Raw genomic sequence first — 20,730 nt, forward strand, 5'->3', positions numbered from 1 at the left:
TACATTTGTGAGTTATAAATAGTATAAACATGTTAAATGGAATGTTCTCACCGGCTCAGTCAATTTGGAACTGTTAGGTAGGACAATAACCGCTGTTGTTTGCCCATATTTGAAGTCTTCGGGGGGATCTTGCAGATTTTGTAAAGATTGCAAACATTCGGTGGGATAAACGGGAAGCCACCAAATCAGGTTTTGGGGATAGAGAGAGGCTGTTTTGATTACTGTATGGAAATAAAGGGTGGGACAGGCAGAAAAATGGTACAATATGGAGAAAAGCCTGGTCCAGGACATTGACCAAAGTGGTTTGCAGGAGTAGGGCAGAAAGTATGAGTAGTAACCGGAGTAAGCGAGTTGAAGGCAGGCAGGCAGTCCGCATGGGAGTTTGTATGAAATAACAGGATGAGGATTTCTAATTGTGTGGGGAGATGAAGCAGGGCAGAGAAACATTGGTGTGGGAGAAGCAGAGGTTGTGAAGAGAGTAATACATAGAGAACGAGGGGGGCGACAGCAACTTTGTGTTATCTGCCAATAACCTTTATATGATTGTGCGGGCATTATCGTGTTAATTGATCCAATCCCTCTGTGTGTGACCTCACATTCTTCATGAGAGTAAGACCCACAGTAGCATGTGCTTAACACTTAATTGTGTTTGCAAAAAAATGTACTTCATTGTTAATCTTATGCCTGCCTCTGGAGCACAATACTGCAACATAAGGCAATAAAAGGCTGTTTAATTTGAGATTGAAAAGCTGTTTATGTATTTGCAATATCAACAAATTAATAAAACTCACTTTTTAAGACTGTCTTACGGTAAAGTTCGTAAACCATGTCCTACCATCCTGTACACCCTCTTCAGAACGGACTTGGAGCTCTGGTTCATACGTTCTTCGATTGTGTCATCTCTTTGTGTTACTTCTGACATGCTCAGCTGCCCCTGGCTAGGTTTGTCCTTCTAAATATGGGAGCGCACACATTAAGACCTCCAAGAGTACATTTACATTTACATGTTTGTTACCATGCCTCAGAGAAAGAGGTTGGAGTCGTGTATTGGGGCAGAGTTGTACTTTAAACCTGTGAAAAAATGTGAATATTATTTTACAATAGGGTTGCACTTAGTAAGACAATATAAAAATTAATAATGTAACTCAGTGACATGGAGACACAATTATTGTAAGATTGAACATAACAAGGCGAACAGCAGCACTCCTCTCAATTTATTAGAATCTTGTAGTAGGTGCCTAGGTGGGTGCTCTGATAGTCCAGTTCTCTTTACTTTCTATTTGCCAGCAAACGTATACATTACCCGTAAATTTTAATTGTATATTTTGCTGTTAAATAAAGGATGCCAGCAAAGTTCAGAATTTTATTCATGCCCTGATTATATACTGATTAGGAAATCTAAAGATAGGGGTGTCGGAGCAATTAAAATAGTTAAAGGGCAGAGTTTTGGCAACGCTTTGTCATAGAACCACAATCAAGCCAAGTACATTCTTTATCTCCCACAGTGCATTAACAAAATCCTGTCAACTAACACAGTGTACTAATCTTTCTAGGTTAGTTTAATTTCCTATACAAGTGATACAACTTTATAAACAAATAAATAAACTATGAGCGTTCAGTTTAAATGTATATGTAAATAAAATGCAAAAGACATGGAGGCGTAAGGTATGCAGCTGGATTTTGTTTGTCAAACTGCAGATGCCGAGCTCTGAGGTCTTTCATGATTCACAACAATAAATAATTAAGCGAATGTGGTGAATTTAAAAAGAGGCGGCTCCAGAGCAGGATGGGTGACCTGTACAGTGGCAACCCATTTTTAGGTTGAGCACTCAAGACCTCTTGTGTATACTTGTATACTTTAGTATAGACTTATTTGTGTGTGTACTTTGTGGGATCTGGAGATCAGCCCTAGGACTTGTCTGCTTCTGCTTAGGGACTTATTTTCTGTTCAACTGCCTCTATTTAACTGTCTTGATAGTAAACGACCAGCAGAGGTCAGTAAAATACCAAGAATTGCTTTCTGTTGAGGAACTTTCTTTTTTCTATTTTTCTGTTCACCGCCTCTTTTTAACTTTATTGATAGAAAACGATCAGCAGAGGTCAGTAAAATACCAAAATCACTTTTGCATTCTCTAGATTCCAGTCCATAGAAATTTTCTTCCACGAGCACCCGTAGACAATAATATTTTTTTTCAAATCTTGTATTTTCAGTGATATGACCACCAAAGGTCCTGATTTTATATTAAAAACAGAGCTTTGGACTATACCATTTACCGCTGAAAGGCAATATTTCTCTCCATTTGTTCACATACCTGGCATGTAATGCAGTTTGGTGCTTACTTTCCCTCCATGTTAAATTACAGTAGATATTTCAGCACCCAGACTAATGCTTGTTGTCATTTGTTGTGTCGCAAAGTCGATTTGGTGTCCTATTGGGCCAGGTTTTATTGTATGCCTGGTGGACTGGCACTGCAAAGCGTTACTGTGTGGACTTCCTAGGTAAAAAAACAGAAACTCACACATTGTTAGTCATGTGCTTGAGGAAAGGAAGCTGGCCTAAGGTGCCACTGTATTGCACCCTCTGCATGGATCTCCTGGCATGTTCACAACTGCCTGAAACAGACCGGGAAAAAACACTGATCTACAACAAACGAGTTACAAGTAATGCCAGATTTCGGTATGCACAATATTAGTTTTTGTACACAGTCTACCTCACTCCTGGTGTCCTGGGTATAACCTATGTGGCACGTGCTGGTGAATGCAGACTTTTTACACATGGTCTGGTAGGAAAGGGTTACTGGGATGGGGTAGTGTTACATATACAATCTACAGCGGAGACGGTCAATATTCGTAAACCACAACATAATTCACAAGGACTACACCTACCAACTGAAACAAGGAAAAAATGAAATACACAATAGTACCACTTTCTCTAATACTAGCAAAATGAAGCCAGTGTATGGCTATACTTCTAAGCACCAGGTCACTCTTATGAGAAATGTCGCGAGATCTGGCTTTATGGAGAAGTTGAGAATACTAAATATTACCTACGGATGACACAGAAATTGGGGTTTTAGGGGAAACATGAGAAATGTATGAGACACTTAACTGCTGGAGAGATTGAGGTGGAGTCAAACGAAAGTGAATGATAGAGCTGCCTACCCAACTGACTGCATATACCGTACCGAATGATGCGATCATTCTCGTACTGCGTTCAACAACGTACTATTTGGCCTCTACTACACACATGACAAATGCTCGATTTAACAGATTAATTTTCTTTGTCCTTTTTTTATGTCATAAGTTGTGATGTGTACAATACTACGTACAGAAAAAACAAACACATATTTAATTTATGGTGTGCAACAAAATACATTCCAATTGTTCAAGCCTTTCTCCTCAACTGGAACCCATTTGCTACCGTACCGTGTGGAAGGTGCACTAGGGTAGTGGCTTCAGGACAAGGAAGGCTGCTACAAGGGTAGACCAAATGAACCGGTCTGTATCGCGTTCTTAAAAAACCATAGCTTGGTTTTTGCAAGAGTTATTTTTCACATGTATGAGAAATGCAGCCAAGCAACTGAGTTAATATGTATGTGCTGGAGTCCTATAATAGCCTTCAGCCGCGAAACTGAAATATTTTGCATGGGTGTGGAATTATTTGCATCAGGAGCTCGATCTACATGTCCTGTTACAAACACCACTTGACCTTTTTGGTGCTGTGTTATCAGTTGGAAAGGTTTGGCAGCATTTTCATGATGTCATAGCTATAATAATAGCCTCAGATTATGCCCAGAAACCTATTAAGTAATGGTTTGCATTCCAGCATGGTTCTGATCTTGCACATTTCAAACTGCGCGAACGCAGCCTTTGTTTATGAACGACTCTACTTAGCCTAGTTTTGGGATTACAATAAAGCCAGTGCTTAGTTTGAGCTTGTGGGTGCTGATGGGGCCTACCAACACTCATTTGGGGGACTGACCCTTTTTTTTCAGATGACTTCGTTCCAGAAAAAGAGTGGGAAATACTGAAGGAACAAGGGAGGAAGAGAAAGAATGAAAGACAATGAAGAGGAAGAAAGCAGTGATGGAAAAACTAGGGTGATGAGTTTGCTCAGACCTATACATATGATATTTAGTATGAGGACTTGCAAGACGCTAGTAGGCTTGATAGCCCCAGAAACAGCCCTTTTCACTCCTCCAGGACTAGCAATGAATGAATCGGCCTACAACACCATGGTTTTTCGTAGTGTGGCAGAAGTTCTTGACCACCTATCCCCACCATAGAGGTGAAAACAGATGTTCAGACCCAAGTCCTGCAGCCAGGCCAGACTGTTTCTGAGCCTCTCCTCCCATTTAATGAGACCTAGACAGATACCCTTCTAGGGGCATGGGCTAAACCTTGTACCAGTCATGCACTGAACCCTCAGATTGCCAGGAGCCAATGTCCTGCTCTGGGCGACCTGATCTTTTTGTCCCTGCACTCCTCTCTGAAGAGTCTTGTGGTGCAAGCTTCCACTAGTCGGACTAACCCCAACAATTTCCTGACCACTCCCTCTGACAAGGAGTCCAGGAGAGTGGAGGTAAAGGGTATTCTCCTCAGCCAGCCTGGTCTAGCTAGGTCTACACCCATAACCTTCAGAACTCTGTGTCACAAGTCCTCCCCGGTGATCTGGAAGACCTTGGCCCTGTCCTCTCATTAGCAATACAGGACAGTTGTGATGCACCCAAGTTCACGATTCATTGTGGCTTGGGCACCATCTACTGTGTTTGCTGCCATGGGTGGCTTCAATTCACTGGGTTGTCGGGCGACGTTTAGCCCTCACTGATGAGAATGCCATTCGATGGGACTTGCTTATTTAGGGACAAGGCTTACCTTGAGTGCTTCAAGGAGAATCGAGATACAGCTTGTTCTCTCTGCCTTTCTACCCAGCCTTGCTAGCAGCAGCAGTTCCACAATTCCATTCTTGTCTTTGGACGAGGCATTCCCTACCGTAAGCCTATTCCACCCCAGCAGGATCCCAGCAATTTCACTGGAGAGGCCATGGTGCCTACTGCTCCGCAACCAAGGTAACTGTGCCACCTGGTTGACTATGCCACCCACACCAAAACCTGCCAAATCTCTTTAGTGTACCCTTGCGGGGTCACAACTACACAGTGGGAGGTAGAATCCATAGATTTTATCCAGGTTACTAAGCTATCACATCGGACAGGTGAGTCATTCAAATTGCCTGCATTGTTACGTCTTGGCCTTGCTTTCATCCCCCCACTCATTCCGCTGTCTACCCAGTGACTGACAGTGAACCATCTCTCCATTTTGCGGCAGGAAGTGCTAACCTCTTTGGACAAACAGGCTATAGAGGGGGTGCCAGCACCAGACGTAGGACATAGTTGGTATTCCCATTACTTTCTGATATCCAAGAAGGGTGGAGGTCTTCGGCCCATTTTAGATCTGCACCTTCTCAATCTTTTCCTCCAAGAAAAGAAATTTTAATTGCTTACTCTAGCTCATATTTTATTTGTCCTTCTCCTTGCTGACTGGATGGTGGCGTTGGACCAGCGGGACGCCGTTTTTCATTTCCCTGTCCTGCCAGCCCAGTGGTGCTACCTGCGGTTTTTGTGACCGAGGAGGGTTTCCAGTTCAATGTGCTTCCCTTTGGGCTCACTAGCGCCCCTTGGGTGTTCACAAAAGTGAATGGCAGTGGTGATAGCCCACATTCAGGGTGCCATTCTTCCCCTTCCTCAGTGTTCTCCAAAGTCGGTTCTGGAGGGCTGGAGTCATGCCACATTATTACGACATCTCCATTTAGATAAGTGCAGTTATCTTAAAGGTGTGGCTTGGGTCTGTCCCTTTAGGACCGACTTTGGAGAACCCTGCCCTGCCTCAATGACTGGCTGTTTAAGGTGGGCTCTCCCCCAAACATTTGTCAACCACCTCCAGATGTACTTATCTAATGTTTGATCCATTCAAGCTGTTTCATAGTTTTCTTTTATGGCTTCAAACCATCAAAACTGTGTTGCTCATTGCCATTACCTCAGCACGGCATGTGAGTGAGCTTCAGGCTCTGTGCGTTAATCCACCATACACCACCTTTTAACCTGACAAGCTGGTGCTGTATATTAGGGCATCCTTTCTCCCAAAAGATGTGATGCCATTACACGTCAGCCAAACCATCACCACTCAGCATTCTGTGCTCCACCTCATCCCTCTAAGGAGGACAAGAGGATCCATTGCTTGGACCCCAGAAGAGCACTCAGCTTCTAGATTGATCGCACCAAAGACCACAGGGTGGACGATCAGCTCTTCTTGGGGTTCACCAGCCCGAAGAAAAGGCAAGGCACAGATTCCCTCTTCAGGGCCGGACTGAGAACCAAAACCGGCTCTGGCAAAGTGCTCGCCGGCCCCCTGGGGGTGCCGCCGAGCTCTTTGCCGGGGCCGGTTTTAGGCCGATTTTGTTACAGGGCCGATTTTGCAGCTATGCTGTATCAGCACTTTCATTATGCCAGTTCTGATTATAGCAGAGTTCAAAATACATCCGTGCACTGTTCCTTTACTTAGTTTGCTGGACTTGTCATGTGTATTTGCTCTGGTTTTAAGCATTCTCTCAATTTCACAAATTGTTGCTGTATAACTGCTGATTATACTTTTGGCTCAGTGACAGTGAGAGAATAAAGGAAATGGCTCTCAGTCTGACATTCTCCACTTGACCCATTGTGTAATTCTTGGCAGCTCACGTCATCTCACTTTGCTATCGTTTCCTTGTTTGCTGGGATTATGAGACTTTACTGCGTGCTATAACATTGGCAGCGAATTTACATTCACAGCTAGAAAAACTTTGCAAAGTCTTCTCAGTATTAAAATATTACAAACTATCTACGCATGCAAGTGTGGTCTACACATGCAAAACTTGTTTTTGACTCATGGAAACGTTTACTCACATGAAGGTTTTGTGTAAAGAATTGTACTCACAGTGGCTGGACGTAGGCAGGAAGTTGTCGTTCCAGGGATGAAATATGTGAGTTTTTGCACAGCCACTAAATCAATAATTTATGTATTAACCGACTTCTCTCCAACCCTATCCAACCCTGGAAAAGGCCTGAAATCTATTCCTGACAAGAGCAGAGTTCAATCTTTTTGCAGGGTGGGAAGCAAGTTTCTGCATGGGGACACTATTTTCCCACCCACAGCAAAAGACCTAAAAGCTCTAGTAAGTCATTTTGCACTTGTTCTGTAGATGTCGCATGAGCAAATATCCACATGTATATTTACATATGTCTGGGAAACTGCCACTGTCTGTTTCCATGCCTACTTCTGTAAACTTTTACAAATTTCCATAAAGTTATATTATGTACCATTAGAAGGTCATAGACCTATATGTGCCCTTTTACCACTTACTTTAAAAGTGGCTCCCATATTGGTTTTACACTGATTATTCAATGTTAATAACTTTCTTTTAAATATTGGCCTCAATCAAACATGTTTAATTAGTAATTAGATGGTACTATAGGGAAATGGCACTCAAAGTCCTTAACTCTTTCGACGCTATTGACGGAACCGTTCTGTCACGCCCCTCGGGTGGGCTGTGCTCATGACGGAACGGTGCCGTCACGGCCCGCTCGCCGCGCCTGCGCGGCGCTGATTTCACGCCTGCGCGGCGCGTTTCATTAAGCGGGCGGGGCCGTGACGGAACCGTTCCGTCACAAGCACAGCTCACCCGCGAGCCGTGACGGAACGGTTCTGTCACCCGCGCAGGTGAGCCGCGCGCCCCCTGCGACCGTTAGCGCTGCGGCGGAATAGCCGCCGCAGCGAAGGTGTTAAAAACGTTTAGTAAATGTTTTTATTTTTATTTTGATACATTTTATTTTAAAACCAAACAAATGGCCGGATTGTTTAGCAATATTTTGGGCAACCTTTGTCCCTTTTTTCAAGCCTGAAATATTTTTGGGATACTTTGTTTGCTTACAAAATAAAATCACTAGTTTTGCTTTCGTATTCTTCTACATGTATTTGCATATAATAAAGGAGTATTCTTGGAGCCTTAAAATAAGCCACAAGTTTTTACATTTTGTGTGTATATATCTTTATGTTGGAGCCACTGCCATTAATGCAACCTGAGTTCACATCTCGATACATATCTTAAAGTGCACAGCCCAGCAGTACATGTTTTGCATTAGTGAACTGCATATACCATTTTGAATATCTTACACCTATGGATGCATAACCTGCAGCAGGCACTCCTCTTGTATTGTGTACAAAATAAACATGGAAACTTGCTGTTCTTGATTCCTGGACTTCAGGTGATAGTAATTACACATCCCTTTTTCACCTCAGGGATCTGTGCGTCACAGATCACATCCTGTCCTCACAGCAGTTTCTTTTTTTATCACAAACAAAACTAACCTAGCAATAGTTTTGTACGGACTGAAACCAAAGTGCAGGTGCTGTAAGTGCCTATGCTTTAGAGGACACATTTGAACCTATTTCCTCAAAGGCGAAGAGCCAATTTTTCACATTTTAGTAACGGGACACTTGATTTAAACCCTCTTGCACGTGCTATTACATTAAAAATGGGTTGAGAATGAGTTGATTGACTTGTTTGCCTGCTTAATTATGTCAGTCAACTCATTTTTTGATATTAGACCATTATAATAATTTGCATATTAATATAATTGTACAAATATGTATTGCACTTCTTTATTTATTCAGGCCTTTTAAAACCTTTGTTAGTTGTATGAATAATTCAGTCTTTAAAATGAAACCAGTTTCTCTACAACCGTAATGTAGATAAAAATATAATAGGCCACCCATAATTCTCATCAATGTCACTGGTCCATTATGTGTGCTCTTTTTCTAATCTTTGACCTGTTGGTGGGTTCCAAATATGTAGTGATTGATAGCAAATGCAGGACAGTTTAGCATGATGATTTCTTTTTCGCTGGAATACATGGTTAAATACTAGGGCCTGATTATGATGTTGGAGGGACCAACACCGACATGCTGTCGGTGACAGACCCACGGATTCCCGAACAGTGGTCAGACCGCCGCAGTCGGTCCGATCACATTCCCCACTATGGAGGTAGTGCCGTGGGGATTATGATCCACCTTTCCACCAGCCATTTCACTTCTGTTCTTCTGACATGAAAAGGCTGGTGGAAATCCTTTTTTGAGGCCCCTTGCAGGGCCACTGTCCCCCGTGGTCCTCCGCTATGGGCACTGGGGGGGCACCTGTGGTGCCCACCTAAACATCCCTGCATTGTGTGGCAGTCACCTCATCGATGCAGGGATGCTTGAAAACATGCCTCTTTGCATTGGGGCTTGTGCTGCGGCCCTTTTCCGGGACGCCGCTCAAGCCTCAATACAAATAGGCATGTTTCAGACAGCCTTCATGACAGTCGGATCCAAATTTGTTGGGCAAGACCACCAGCTACCAGTCGGTCAGTCCTGTTTCCGCAACGATGGCGGTCGGACGCTTGTAGGACTGCTATCATAATCGGCCCCTAGGTGTCCGACAATTGTTACTCAATTTACAAATTATATTGTTTAATAATAGCAGATTCTTTCTAATCCTAGTGATACGTACACTCATTTCATGGTGAAAGCATATCTAACTCCTATTTCGCCCTTGGAATCTCAAGGATTGATATACATTCTCATACACCCAGCCATTAGAAAGCTGTTGCCGCCCTTTATCAGGTTTTTATAGTCCTAATGGTGGCTTTGTGACTGTGATAATTGGGTTCAGTTGAATAATTGACAGTATTGTTTAAGCTTACTTGCCACTCTCATCTCCGCGAGGAAAAGATTTGGCCAACAGGATCATCATGGGTTCACCAGGCGTAACGTGTAAAGTCCAAGGTGCTGAATTAAGTACCTAAATGACTGAAATTCAAGACTTAAGGCCAAATTACGATCCGACCGCCATCGCCGCGGGCAGGTGACCGCCCGACAATGAGTCTGCATTTCCACCTGCCCTATCATGATAGGACCGCCGTATAGACGGTCGGAAAGTGCATTTTTCTACTGCGGCTGCTGCTGCGGCCCAGGAAAAGGGTTGCAGCACAAGCCGCTGTAGTAAAATGCACTTAGTACACATCCATGCACTGTGTGCCAGGCATGGTGCATGGATGTTGGAGGGGGCACTACATGTGCCACTCATGCCACTTATCAGTGGCCCACTAGGGACGGCGACCCTGCTTGCGGCCCCCAAAGTCCCATTCCGGCCGCCTTTCCATGGCGGTGGGACTGCCATGAAAAGGCAGTCAGAAAGGGACATCCTAATCCCTACAGTGGTGCTTGCGCATACACATTCCTCATGGTAGGGATAGGAGTCCGACCACTGCCTCGACGGGATCCTTGATCCTGTTGGAGGCGGCAGCCTGTCCCCAGACTACTGTGCTCCGACCGTCCGTATCGTAATGCGGCAGTTGGGCCGATGGCCTGGATGTCGGTGGGACCGCCACCGATCATAATAAGAGCCATAATTTTAAATCTTGATACTAATATAACCTTTCTGTTAGTTGTTCAAGTGATTCTCTATTTTTGTTTTTAAATGCTACACAATGTGGTTATTGATCACTTACACAAAGAATACTCCTTAATTATATTAATAGTTCTTAATCAGTTTGCCCAACAGATAGTTACACAACCCATGCAAAATGCAGATTTTATCATAACCTAGGTCATACTGTGTTTTGTGCATCCATAATGAACGGAAATACACATTTTCCAGTACATGTCCATTAAATAGTAGAATCCAAGCAAGATTGATAGATTAGAACAGATAAAATATAATTGACAATATTAAAGCAGAAACAGTTGATATTTACACATCCAATGTATCTTCTGAGAACCCACAGCCACTTCAAGGCTGACTGTTCTGTAAGAATGATGCAAATATGAAAGAGAAAAAATGATACGAAAAAGGAGAGACAAACTATATTACAGAAAATAGTTGCATTTTTTTTTCATGATCTTGTTTAATATGAAACGAGCTTCTAGTCAGATTAATCATTGTAATACCACTTTAGAGCAGAATGGACCAGTCAGTGGGGCAGCATACCGTATCGGTGCTTGGGATTTCAACTCTTCATTCAGGGCTAGACTTCTTTTTATTCTCTTTTTCTTTTTGAAGAAATTTCTTTCAACTGCAACATTTACCGGTTCTTCCAGCTGTCTTGATCATGTATCTTTTAAATATTTCATCTGATACTATGGTTATTATATTGCGGTGACGAGGCTCTGTTAAACTAAGAATATGGTGGTGATCGTGTTCTGGAGAAGTAGGAAAAGTGCAGTGAGTAGCAGTGCGCCACGTTTAAATCTGTAACGGTTGCTTATGGTAATGGCATTTCCTGGCACATCTTGTGTCTTTAAAAATGTCGCCTTACTTCCTACAGTGATGAAGTTGTAGAGTATGCAGTCTATCGAGACCGCAATGTGTCTCGTCCTGCACTTGTGGAACTGGATCTCGTTCTTGTTTAGTGCCTTTCTACATGTTATTTTTCAGCTCAGGCCATATTATGACAAGTTATAAAACCACATGCTCCCTCTGTTTTTATGTTATCTGTAGCTTTGGGGAAGTTTTAACAGGAAATAAGTCTGGATGAAAATCAGATAAAAACAGTGCATCGTAGTGTATTTTCTTTTTTTTCTGATCCTAGACCTAATCATATGGTTCATGAGCAGGCGTTGGGTTTTGGTTGGGTTCTCTTTGGGATGCCTAGAGTGTGAGTCTACTATTTTGGAAACATTCTCAGAATTTAGTTTCAGATGCATTACTTCACATGGGACAACGTAACACAAATATTTGAGTTGGCCTGAAATAAACACCTTAACTCCCACTATTTACAAATCCTATGCATTGTGAATATTATTTTTATGGTATCTCTTTTTAGTTTCATACTAGGCATGACAACTTTATATATTCATTTGTATTTGTTCTCTATTCTTATTACTTCTTGTGGCAAAAACTATTTAAAGCAGTGTTTCTTCTTCTAGGACCCTTCTCATTTGTAACTGTACTATGCAAAGTGGAACAATAGGCAATGCAGACTTTAAAAAAGACTTGGATTTAAATAGCATCATTCTAAATTCATAAGTCAAAGATCTTGCTGTAAATTTAAGAACAGGCCCTGTTTTTTAGACAGGTTGTTCAACCTCAGACAGGAACAGAGGCCTTATGGCTGGTGCATTTCTTGCAAATTCTGAATGAGAGCTCACACCCCCCTATCACTACTACCTCAAGTAATTAGTTTGACATCAATGGCTCAATACTGGTGTACTACGCACACTGTTCATATATTATTTAATATCACTATAATATGTAGATACTATGAGATTACTAGATGTAAGTGTCATGCACACTTGCAGTGTCCTAGTGCACATGTAAATCACCCTGATACACTGTTTTGGATTACAGTGCCTGGTCTCGTCATAGGAGTCTAAAAGTATTGAAGCTACTCGTCTGCTATGTTGTACTACATAATGTAAATAAGTAGATAATTACAAGTTGTAACTTTCAGCTAACCTGAACATAAATACAAGAGCCTCAATCATACTAAATTTCAGAAAAGATTAAAACATGTAACCTGAATAAGTACAAGCAAGTACTACTTCTTTACCTGGGGTTGTTTACAATTGTTTAATTTCTCAGAAGGACATACTTACAGTAGAGTAACACATATGCTAACAATTAAACAAAAAGTATTTTTAAATTGGAACTTGGGGTTTTGTGCTAATCTTTATTGTGATCTGAACTTAAGCATGTTCTTAAATCACCAAACACACATGTAGACTCTCAGGCTGTTGCAGAAAAGTTCAGTGGTTAATATTTTCTTCATCGCTGCCCTGTTATACTGTTATCTTGCATATTTAGGTACCATACTACACTGGAAGTAGATCTTGTTTGTGAATTATTTTTAAGTTCTGGGGACGTGTACACACTTGTAAGCTGTACAATTTATTACCACATCACCGGGACCACTCAAACAAGATCACTGCAAGATAATACAGGAGTGCCTGTTGTGTACCTATCATGTTTATTATTGAGATACGTAAATGTGATTATATGTTCTTGTTTTTAAGGTTTCACGCCTTCTCTTGCTGCTCAGTCACATACCTCAGCTGGCCTTAACGTCGATTTTGATTCTGTGTTTGGAAACAAATCTCCAACAAGCAATACAATAGATGCAAGTGGTAAGGATGATATGTATTTAACAAATGTAAATAACTGTTCTGGATCGTATTATTTGATTTCTTGGGTATTGGTGGCATCAACAAACTGATTTTTTTCTCTACATAACTTAAGTCATAAGTTTATTTTGCAAAATTCAAGTTGTAATCACTGTTCCTCGAGTACTCGGTCTGTGGTATATAAATAAATAATACCGGATCTAGGTTTGACTAGGCATAGCAATAACAGATAGCTCAATAAATAAGAGTCAAGATTCGAGGTAGTAGGAGTTTGCAGGTTTATTACAGCATAAAGGACAGGAACAGGACAACCTGCATAGGAATAGGATGGCAGAGCCCGGCAGCTGCCGGGGCTGGATCTGGGATGAGCGCGCTAACATTTAATAACAATACACGAACATATATACTAAAACAGTTGCATTACAATACATACGATAGGCGGAGCAGTGGGTGTGGTCAATAGCAGTCGCGAAAGATAAGGGTGAAAGTAGGTGTAACAGAGGCGTATACATAGACATGTGATGCAAACGTAACAGAATATGTCATAAATGGGGCGGAAACATGGAGGGGGCTACCTAAGGAGCCGGGACCTCTGACCTAATGGTGCGCGTAAACTGGCAATGACGTGTTACTAGAAGAAGCTGGGGGCTACGAACTCTGTACTAGGAGCAGAGACTGAAGTCTGGAGATTCAGGGCGACATGTACCTAAGCAGTATCTAGTATCTGATGTTTAGAGAACATGTTGATATAAACTAGAAGTCAGGAGGGGAAAGGCTAACTTGATTCTAAGACTGGAGCATGCATTATTCTACATGTAGTGCGTGATGAAGAATACTAAATGACCATTAAATGCAGTATTTCTCTTACATGGAGACGTAAAGGCTAGACAATGACGGAAACTATTGATGCGGTTCAGTAGCTTAGGAATGCAGAGAAGGAGGGCTGGACTGATAACTAGAATCATAACATACTCTTGGCAGACTCAGAGGCAGAGCCAGGCTGAACCGGGCACTGCAAGGCAGGAAGTAAGTGAAGGGTCAGGAACACAGGTGGGGGCTGTATCGCTCCTCAGCGAGGCTCAGGAGACAGAAGCTGAATCTGGTGTCCAGGCCCTTTTGAGGCCTAGAAACGGGGACTTTACAATGGAATAACGTGCACACTGAGAAACGTGGCAACGTAACTTAAAATAGGCCTGATATTCGTAGTATTCACGAGAACTGGAAACTGACATACTAGAGATGGACACAACTGTAATTGCGTCTTTAATCGAACATGGGGAATACATGTGCATATTAATCATGCACACATAACATATGATGGAGGACGCGTAGGGACACAGAACATGGCAAAATTTACTTTTCCACATTCCCTCCTTGTCACTACGTTTCCATCAGGAAACATCAATATTCATGATACCATCTATCATTTCATACAGTATCATTTGCTCGTCTCGAATTTTCTGGGAACGGGTTTTAGAACGGGACTTGGGACTAGGAATACAAGAGGTAGCACAAATGCCGCAAATAGCAGGGCCACATTGTATACAGAGGCAGCAGCTGAATATGATCGCTACTGCAATACCTAGAAAGGACAAGACTTTCCATCCCCAAGCGGAAATTATATTCCAGAACCAACCGGACCATGTCCAGGTGCCTGGGTCTTGGTGTAACAGATGGGCAATTTTATGGAGTCTGGTTATAGCTGAATAAACAGACGGTGCGTTATTTGGAATGAAAATGCAGCAACTAGATCCGATGACTCTACAGGCCCCGCCCCTATTGGCCAATATGACGTCAAGGACGAGACGATTCTGGAGCACGACAAATCTCATAGCAGATTGCTCTTCGGTTAAGTTACCTAGAGCAGAGGCAGTCTCATTTACTACAGCTTCAAGGGTTCTGGTTAACCTACGGATCAGCTTACTGTTCTGGATAGGGCCTATAAAGAAGAAGAAACCTCTATTGAAATCTGTATACTGTTCTAGAGCAGTTTCAGTATAATCGACAATCGGGGACTCGATCTCCCTTTTATGTCTAATGTGTACTAGATGTGTGTTTCTATGATAATCAGATGGGGCTAGGAAAACTGGTGGCAGTAGGAAGGCAATGTAACAGGTTCCCTCCCAATCGAGGGGCAGACGAACATATGCGGTCTGACCACAAACAAAATAAGAATGACGTGAAGCTTTGAAAATAGATTTCCCACTGTCACTATACTTGACAATAGTAGTACAATCGCTGTGTCCTACATGTACGGAACCATTATTTCTAACACATAATTCGCCTTTGAACTGGTAGTACTGAAATAGCAGGTAAGTCTGGAGTGGAATCAGACTGAACATTCAGGACCATGAAATTCGAAGAATAATTACCTAAATTGTAAACTTCGTTTTCTAGATCTAACCCTGTTCTGTGGGGAAGACCTTGCTTGTCTGGGAAACATGTACTGTTAAGGAAAGACATATCTGTTGAGGATGACGTTAACGTGGACCATGCTCCACACGAACCATTATGTGAAAATGGATAAGGAAAGAGTGGCAGAACTCCCTTCGGGGTCTGGAAAGGGGGGAGTCGACCACACACCCAACAATTAGTGGCATTGCTGGTCTGGTGTGAATAATGTAACATGCGGATAAAAGAATTGTTACGCATAGCGAGGCGGTAAGAGAGTTCATGAGGAGGCAGATCACTAAACGTGTGCTCTACTGTAACATTAGAAGACTTATTTACATGAGAAACTGGAAAATACAGATAAAATGCATAACTGGTGCAGGAAATCATAATACTGAGAAATAATATGAAACATAGAAAAACGATACATCGGATTGAGTTTTGACTAACTCTCTCACTATGGGGGTCTATTTTATACATGTCAGAAACCGGTCTAACCGTTTCACCTAGGGGAGGACTTAGACAATCAAACTGGCTGACTTATTTTACTAGACCTTAATTTCTTCTTATACTCCTGTTGCGGAGTTTTCTCTAACAGGGAGGGTGCAGTATCATTGTCTTTTGCGGGACAGTCCTTAAGAATAGTACTTTGGCAGTCCTTTAAATCCTCGGAAATGTTCTTTGAAACTGGTTTCAATCCATAAAACCTTTTGATATGCGAAAGATGCACCCAGCCTTTGCGTCCCTCCAACTTCACGGCTGTACGGGTGGCCAGGAGGACCTGTCGGGGCTCCTTCCAGCGAGGCTCCAGCGGACTTGAACGATCGAAATTTCGCACTAGGACCATGGATCCGGGAATGATTTCATGCGGTGCCACCTCGGTATTGTCTGGAAATGCGGCGGCAACCTGTGAACGACAAGAGTTGAGGGCAGACATCAAGGAAGCTAGGTAATCTGTCAGCATATTACTTGAAACATCGGTAATACTTCGAGGTCTAGGAGTACCCCACATGTTAGGGGGGCGGCCGAAAACGACCTCATACGGGGACAGACCTGATCTGGAATGTGCGACCATGCGCATATAGAACAGGGCAACTGGCAGAGCTATTAGCCAGTCCACACCTTTCTCTTGACAAACTTTTGCAATTCGGATTTTCAGGGTCTGATTATGTCTCTCTACGAGACCGGCTGCTTCAGGATGGCGTACACAATGGAACTTCCACTGGTACCCTAACAAAAGGGACACGTGTTTCATGAGTTCAGATGAGAATGGCTGGCCGTTGTCAGAATATACGACCCTAGGGAGTCCATAACGGGGGAAGAACTCACGAACCAACTGCTTGGCAGTAGTCGTGGCTGTGTAATCTGGGACTGGATATGCCTCCGTCCATCTGGACAAAGCGCATACAACTACAAGGACATACTTGAAACCTCGACATCGCTCCATCTGAATGTAATCCATCTGGAGGACTTCAAAAGGGTGGTCAGGAGGCTGGAATCCCCCTTGTTCCACCGGGACACTTTTACCTGGATTAAACTGACAACATATCATACAGGTACGGACTTTCTGCTTGGCTGCAGCTCGTAAATGCTTGTTGAACCAAATGTTCTGGATACTGTCTAACATAGCTTTTTCTCCTAAATGTGCTGGACTATGTGCGGTATTAATAATGACTTGAACCATAGAGTCGGGGAGAAACCATGTGGCCCTACCCTTCGTTAACCATCCTTGATCTGTCTGGACCCCTCCTTGTTCGGACCATTTCTTGATTTCTTCAGGAGTAGCATGTAACTGTATGTCTATGACATCTTGAGTGGGGTCCTTAACTGTCATACAGGTAGTCAGATCTGGAGTGTATGTCGGTGTCTTATTAACTGGAATGTCTGGAGTCTGAGCTGTGAGCTTGGCTGTTCGATCTGCTAGATCATTACCTTGAGAAATAGTGTCAGTAACTTTCGTATGTGCTTTGCACTTCATGATAGCAATGGATGTCGGTAAATGTATTGCATCTAACAGAGCTTGAATGAGGAGACCATGCTGAATCTTGGTTCCATGAGAAGTCATGAAACCTCTCTCCTGCCAGAGCACTCCAAAGTCGTGTACGACTCCAAATGCGTAACGTGAATCTGTGTAAACATTAACTTTCAGGTTTTTAGCGTGTATGCAGGCTTGTGTCAGAGCAACTAGCTCTGCTGCTTGAGCAGACAGGGTGTCAATACGGTGTGTTTCAATAACTTCAGTGTCGGTAGTCACTGCATACGCGGCTACTAGTTCTCCTGTACTTGTTCTCATACATGAACCATCCACATAAAGTGTCAGGTCGGGATCTGGTAATGGAATATCTGTCTGATCTTGTCTTGGCTTTGTCATGATGTTAACTACTTCCACACAGTCGTGTGTGGCAGAATTCGAATCAACTGATGGTAACAATGTAGCAGGATTTAAAACGTTGCAGCGTCTGATTTCTATGTGTGGCTGAAACAGTGTCAATTCATAACCTGTTAAACGTGCAATTGTCAAGTGCTGAGTCTGTGTTCGGTTTAAAAGAACTTCCACGGAGTGTGGAACTTGTACTGTCAGGGAGTGTCCTAACACTATGGAATCACTTTGTCTGATAGCTAGTGCTGTGGCTGCAACTGACTTGAGGCACGCAGGCAGAGCCTGGGCTACAGGATCTAATGTGCTCGAAAAATAAGCACAAGGCTTGTATTGTCCTGCTTGATCTTGTGTGAGGACAGATAATGCTGTACCTTCGCGTTCTGTGACGAAAAGTGTAAAAGACTTACTGTAGTTCGGTGTTGCTAGAACTGGAGCTTGACATAGGGCTTTCTTTAACTCATTGAAACTAAGTGCATGTTCAGATGTCCAAGGGAGGACAGTCGATACGGCTGCCTCCTGTGTCGTTAACTGTATCAGTGGTTTAGCTAGAAATGCATACTGAGGAATCCATTGTCTGCAATAAGAAGTAAGGCCGATAAAAGCACGTACCTCCTTCTGGGTCCTTGGCTGAGGAAGACTCGCTATTAACTGGATACGGTCTGGTGTCAACTGCCTACCCCTCTTGGACAGTAAGTGTCCCAAGTAGACCACTTGCTGGACACAGAATTGAAGCTTAGAAGGGGACACCTTGTGCCCCATCTCGGCTAGGAAATAAAAGACTGTAAGTGATGCTCGCTCGCAAGCACATTCAGAACGGGCTGTGATCAGGAGATCATCGACATACTGGAGCAGGGCAGTGTCAGTTGGCATGTGAATGTTGTCTAGTTGTCTCTTGAGTGCTTGACTGTAAATACTAGGACTTTCTGTGAAACCTTGAGGAGCGCGTGTGAACATATAGCTCCTTCCATTTAAACAAAAACCGAAAAGGAACTGGCTGTCTGGATGAATGGGGACACTGAAAAACGCGTTCTTGAGGTCTATGACTGTAAAAAATGAAGCTTCGGAATCAATGGCTGTCAATAGGGAAGAGATATCTGGGACAACTGGGTACTGGGGAATAATACATTTGTTAAGCTCTCGGAGATCAATCACTAATCGATATACTGGGGGTGCATTTGGATCAGTACGTTTCATGACAGGAATGATCGGAGAATTACATACATTGGAGTCAGTTTCTACAACTACTCCTTGAGCGATGAGCTCGTCAATAATTTTGGATAAGGCTGCTACAGCCTCAGATGGCAATCTGTACTGTCTGATTCGTGGTAACACTACACCTGGCTTGAGAGTCACACGATGGGGTGTGATTTGCATATAACCAACATCAGTTGGACCTTGCGCCCATAGATGCTGCGGAACATTGGACAATCTGGGATCAAAATCTCGTAATACATAGTGACCCTTGAAGTCGCGTAGGAACAATCGTATTCCCTCTGGGGAACAGCATATAACTGCACCTAACTCTTTCAGTGTTTTAATGCCTAATAGATTCTCTGGACATGACTTAGTAAGTAACAGATCAGTAGTGCGGGACAATGGACCTACTTCTAGAGTAACTGGCTTTGATATTTCATTTACAATAGGTTTTCCTGAAAATCCAAGGGAAACATTTCTAGAGCCTGAGAGCGGAGCCCCTGGAACTTCGGCGTGACTTATAGTGGTCCTACTTGCCCCTGTATCAATCAAAAACTTTCTGTCTTTCCCTAATACTTGACTGTGAACATAGGGACCTTCTTGATCTACAGGTATCTCGATGAGAGGCAAGCCTACCTCCCTCTCTAGGCTGTTTCATGAATACGGTTGATACTCTGGATACTCGGACTGTGCATACTGGTACATCTGCTGTGTAACATGCTGTGTTGCAGCAATAGGCTGCGGTGCTGGAACTGTCTGTTGTGCATTCTGTGGCTGAGAAGTCTGTGAAACTTGCTCTTGTCTAGGCGGACGTGATCTTTCTTTAGTCTTACCGGTAGCTATGTTGTGTTTCAGAACTGCACACTCGTTTATAAAATGACCTGGCTGTTTACAATAATTGCAGTTCCCTTTAACGGGAGCTGCAGGATGACTGGCTTGATTCGGACCCCTCTTCTGACTGTCTTGAGGAACAGATTGTGCAACTAGTACTTTCATTTTCGTGTCTTTCATACGTTTTCTCTCGTGATCTTGCTCTTCTCTGATTCTATTCTGGTGATATTGAAGCATCTGTAACATCTGGGATGGGGTATTAGCTTGCCAGGTACTTTCGACTTTCAAAACTCGACTCTTAACTTGTGGACTTGAATTCTCGACTAGTTTAGTAACAAAAAGATGAGGGTATGACTCGCTACTCGTCTTGAGGCCACTGTTTATAATAAAACATTTTTCAAATCTAGAGTAAAAATCACTAGTGTCTTCGTCTTGTTTCTGTTTACATGCTGAGATTGCATCCCAGTCTTCCTTTTTAGTTGCTAATAGTCTGGGCAAAACTTGTATTAATAGTTCAGGTAATTCTTTATCTCCAAGACCGGTACCTGGTACTCGTGCCTTGTCTTCGGCTTCTAGAACTGCCCAATCGATCTTTTTCTCTCCCACCTCCCATTCTTTTTCTTTGAGTTTCTCATATACCCCTGCGGGCAACAAGACTTTTAACATTTTAATGATATCTGGATACGTGTATTCTCCCATACGGAGCATGTCTTTTAATTCTCGGTGGAACCCTGCTGGATCTT

The 20,730-nt window shown here is 42.9% G+C and overlaps 1 protein-coding gene across 12 annotated transcripts in view; it reads left to right on the forward strand.

Moving 5' to 3' along the window:
* Positions 1-20,730, forward strand: part of PICALM (phosphatidylinositol binding clathrin assembly protein) — a 519,981-nt gene that overhangs the window by 418,120 nt on the left and 81,131 nt on the right. For all 12 annotated transcript variants that reach the window (XM_078658455.1, XM_078658454.1, XM_078658453.1 and 9 more), the window contains one exon: positions 13,084-13,194. In XM_078658455.1, coding sequence (XP_078514581.1) covers positions 13,084-13,194 — 111 coding nt within the window. The remainder of the gene's footprint in view (positions 1-13,083; positions 13,195-20,730) is intronic.

Source organism: Lissotriton helveticus, chromosome 8 (genome assembly GCF_964261635.1).
Source record: "Lissotriton helveticus chromosome 8, aLisHel1.1, whole genome shotgun sequence".
Lineage (NCBI taxonomy): Eukaryota > Metazoa > Chordata > Amphibia > Caudata > Salamandridae > Lissotriton > Lissotriton helveticus.